This window comes from Eutrema salsugineum, unplaced genomic scaffold (assembly GCF_000478725.1).
Source record: "Eutrema salsugineum unplaced genomic scaffold, Eutsalg1_0 scaffold_8, whole genome shotgun sequence".
Taxonomy (NCBI): Eukaryota; Viridiplantae; Streptophyta; class Magnoliopsida; order Brassicales; family Brassicaceae; genus Eutrema; species Eutrema salsugineum.
Window position 1 is genome coordinate 4,796,973 of NW_006256414.1, and position 4,237 is coordinate 4,801,209.

At 38.1% G+C, this 4,237-nt stretch overlaps 1 protein-coding gene across 2 annotated transcripts; it reads left to right on the top strand.

Moving 5' to 3' along the window:
* The first annotated feature begins 2,165 nt into the window (after positions 1-2,165).
* On the top strand, positions 2,166-3,859 carry LOC18009992 (beta-glucosidase 13). 2 transcript variants are annotated; one of them, XM_024148716.1, is made up of 3 exons: positions 2,166-2,942; positions 3,113-3,460; positions 3,512-3,859. In XM_024148716.1, the coding sequence occupies exons 1-3, from the start codon at positions 2,166-2,168 to the stop codon at positions 3,857-3,859; spliced, it is 1,473 nt and encodes a 490-aa protein (XP_024004484.1). The 2 variants fall into 2 exon arrangements, with proteins under 2 accessions (XP_024004484.1, XP_024004481.1); XM_024148713.1 differs by having other exon boundaries at positions 3,113-3,859.
* The last annotated feature ends 378 nt before the right edge of the window (positions 3,860-4,237 follow it).

The window sequence follows — 4,237 nt, forward strand, 5'->3', positions numbered from 1 at the left end:
TGTATTCCCTTTTTTGTAAATTTGATTCAGTTTTTTATCTTTTATGTTTGCTCACTAACATCATATTCTCTCATGTTTTTTGTAGAAAACACACACCTGGGATCCCTTAATAACTGGTGTTGTTCAACAAAAGTTTGAGAGTATATGTCAACAAAGGATGAAAGATATGGTAAGCAAAGTAAGGACTTCTCGGGAGCAACCTAATTGGATAGGTGATACTCTCTGGAAGCAAATGACCCAGTATTGGAACACTGAAGAGGCCAAAGAGAAGAGTGCAACCACATCAGGGGCTCGGCTGTCTGAACGTAAGGGTCTTGGACCTCACATACACGTGTCAGGGCAAAAATTATATCTACAAATCCAACAAGAAATGGTAAGTACTATATCATCGGTTCTTTTGAACTTTTAACTCTTGCATCTTGTATCATGTTCTTTTAAACTTTTAACTCTTGCATCTTGTTCTTATAATTGCAGGAAGAAGAATTGGGAAGACCGGTGAGTCTTGGTGAAGTTTTCATCAAGACTCACACAAAAGCAGATGGGATCTTTGTAGACCGAAAGGCAGAGAGCGTGGTTGAAAGGTATAAGAGGAACTTGGAAGCTAGAATTAGTAACCAAGGGGCACTAGACTCAGATGCTTTAGAGGAGCTAACCGTTGAAGAGGAGAACGACCTCTTTCTCCAGGTAAGTCCTCGTTTTTGGTTTGTTGTTTGTATTTTATAATATAGTGTGATCAGTTGGTTTTTTTTTGTTTGAATCATTCTTTTGTTGTTGCAGTTGACATTCACAAATGAAAGAGGCATTCCATATGGAATTGGAAGCCTTTCACAGTCGCATATCAATGGAAAGAGGAAGTACCCGGGTAGCTCTTCAACATACAAGACTCTGCAAGAATAACTAGAAGAAGCTCAACGCAAAATAGAAGAACAAGCAGCTGAGAATGCAAGGCAAAAGTCCGAGCTTACAAGAGTTTCTGCAGAGCAACAAGCGAAAATCGACAAACTCTCCCTGGTTGAAAGGTATTTGGCTGCAACTGATCCAGGGTTTTTAGACTTTTTGGCCGCAAACAACACCTCTGAAGAGCCAGATTATGCTGCTCCGATGACTTCTGCTCCTCAAACCATTATTCTCCCGGAATCATAGGTTACTCTACCTTTCTCAACTCTTTTGGTCTCCTTTGAACTCTTACCAATGGTGCTCTCTAGTAATCTCTCGGAATCTTAGGTTCTAGAACTTTTTTCAATGACTTTGATCTCGTATTGACTTATCTCCATGGTTGTATATAGTAACTCATTTTCCAATGGAAGTTACTATGACATTTGACTTTGTATGTGATCTCTTTTTTTTTAGAAGAACATATGTAATTTAATGTTTCTATGCTTCTTCTTTTCATATATAGTGTCAAATTATTATTTGAAACAATTTTTTATAAAATCTATAAGTGGATTCAAATTACAAGGTATGGAGGAGCAAATTCGTAATACCAAAATGAATTTTCATTATGAAAACAGTCACAATGCAGTACTAAATCAGTCGCAAAGTTGTCGGGAATTAGAAACAGTCGTTAAATTGCACCAAATTACCGTTTGAAAATGTAAAAATAGTCGCTGGTTAGTCGCGATTGAGTCGCAAACGTAGTCGTTATTCAGTCGCAAAATTCCCGACTGATTTGCGACTAATTTACTTCGACAGGCTTGAGTCGTTAATCAGTCGCCATTTAGCGACAGATTAACGACTATTTTATTTAGCGACTCAATATTAGCGATCAATTGAAATAGTCGCTAATACGTCATAAATGGACAATTAGCGACTACATAGCGACTGTTATTGTGGTCATTAAATCCATGTTTTCTTGTAGTGATTTATGTATGTGTGTATATTCTAGATTTACAATATTGTGTATCTCAACTACATATCTTTTCATATTTTAAAAGATAACTAGTTAGATAAGGTTAGTTGAATAGTTTCTTTACTAATTAAGAAACAACTATAAAATTAGTAAATTGATCATACTTTCTCTCCTTATCAGATTATCTTTCTCAAATTTGATCTATTTATAGATTGACAATACCGTGTGCACAATACACCTCTATTGCTATATAAACCTCCACCTAATTTATATTCTTAAAAGAAAACAAGATTTTAACAATCGAAAGATATTAAGGATGAGCGGTAAATATGTTTCTTTTCTACTAGTAATCATTGTCTTGGTCTCCAATGAAGCTCTTGCCAAGACCAGCTCTTCAAGACCTAGATTGAAACGAAGTGATTTCCCAAAAGATTTTATTTTCGGGTCTGCAACTTCTGCTTACCAAGTCGAAGGAGCTGCTCATGAAGATGGTAGAGGACCAAGTATTTGGGATACCTTCTCTGAAAAATACCCAGAGAAGATAAAAGATGGTAGCAATGGATCTGTTGCAGATGACTCTTACCATCTTTACAAGGAAGACGTGGCGTTATTGCATCAAATTGGTTTCAATGCTTACAGGTTCTCAATCTCATGGTCGAGAATCTTGCCCCGTGGGAATCTTAAAGGAGGAATCAACCAAGCTGGTATTGACTATTACAACAACTTGATCAATGAGCTTTTGTCTAAAGGAATTAAGCCCTTTGCCACAATTTTCCACTGGGACACACCACAAGGCCTTGAGGATGCTTATGGTGGATTCCGTGGGGCAGAGATTGTGAATGATTTCCGCGATTATGCGGATATTTGCTTTAAGAATTTTGGAGATAGAGTGAAGCATTGGATGACGTTGAACGAGCCATTGACAGTGGTGCAACAAGGGTATGTTGCGGGTGTAATGGCACCAGGAAGATGCTCCAAATTTACTAATCCTAATTGCACCACCGGAGATGGAGCCACCGAGCCTTATATAGTCGGCCACAACCTTATCCTTGCTCACGGAGCCGCCGTCAAAGTCTACAGACAAAAATATAAGGTTAGTGTCAAAAACATTCTGCTCTATTTCTTGATCAACAAGTTACCAAAAAAGACTGCGTTTATAACCATAGCAAGTCGGGAAAATTCTGTAATTAGATTCAACTGATCGTGTTATGTTTATCACAGTTCTGATTATGAAACATTCTGCTCGTGAATGTTGTTTAACAGGCTTCTCAAAAAGGTCAAGTCGGAATTGCTTTGAACGCGGGTTGGAACTTGCCCTATACAGAATCAGCCGAGGATAGGTTAGCCGTGGCACGAGCCATGGCCTTCACATTCGACTACTTCATGGAGCCACTTGTGACAGGAAAATACCCAATTGATATGGTCAACAATGTAAAAAGCGGTCGCCTGCCTACATTCACTGCAAAACAATCTAAGATGCTTAAGGGTTCATATGATTTCATCGGCATCAATTATTACTCCTCTTCTTACGCAAAGGATGTCCCTTGCTCCACTGAAAACGTTACAATGTTCTCTGATCCTTGTGCAAGCGTCACTGGTGAAAGAGAAGGAGTTCCTATTGGTCCAAAGGCTGCATCGGATTGGCTTTTGATATATCCAAAGGGAATTCGTGATCTTATTCTCTATGCCAAATACAAGTTCAAGGATCCTGTCATGTATATAACTGAAAACGGTAGAGATGAAGCTAGTACCGGTAAAATCTTCCTTAAAGATGGCGATAGGATCGATTACTACGCTCGACATCTTGAGATGGTTAAAGACGCTATCTCGGTTGGAGCCAATGTAAAAGGATTCTTCGCTTGGTCTTTGCTAGACAACTTCGAATGGGCAACTGGATACACGGTTCGGTTTGGGCTGGTTTACGTAGATTTCAACAATGGAAGTAAGAGATACCTGAAGAAATCAGCTCAGTGGTTCAAAAAGTTGTTGAATGGAAAGAAAAGCCATTGACGAGATATGCCTCATTTCATTTTATTAATATCTCCGTTACTCAGAGACTTATTATTTTTTTGTTCTCCGTTGGAAGTAATAAGCTAGGGTTTTTATACAACAAACCCGATTGATATTACTCTACCACTTATAAGTGAAAGCTTTTGTATATTGTATAGTGTTATAGTGACAATCGGGCGTTGAAATTTCACCTATCGCAACTTATAACTCTCTCAAAAACGCCAAATATTCACATGCAGAAGATTGATTTTGAGAAAGAATAGAAGAACTGAAAATACAAAGAAAATAAACAGCACAAAGCAAAATTTTACACTGAGTTCACTTCAGGGATGGATAGCTATGAGAGGGCTAGATCATCTAAAAATCCACTATATGAGA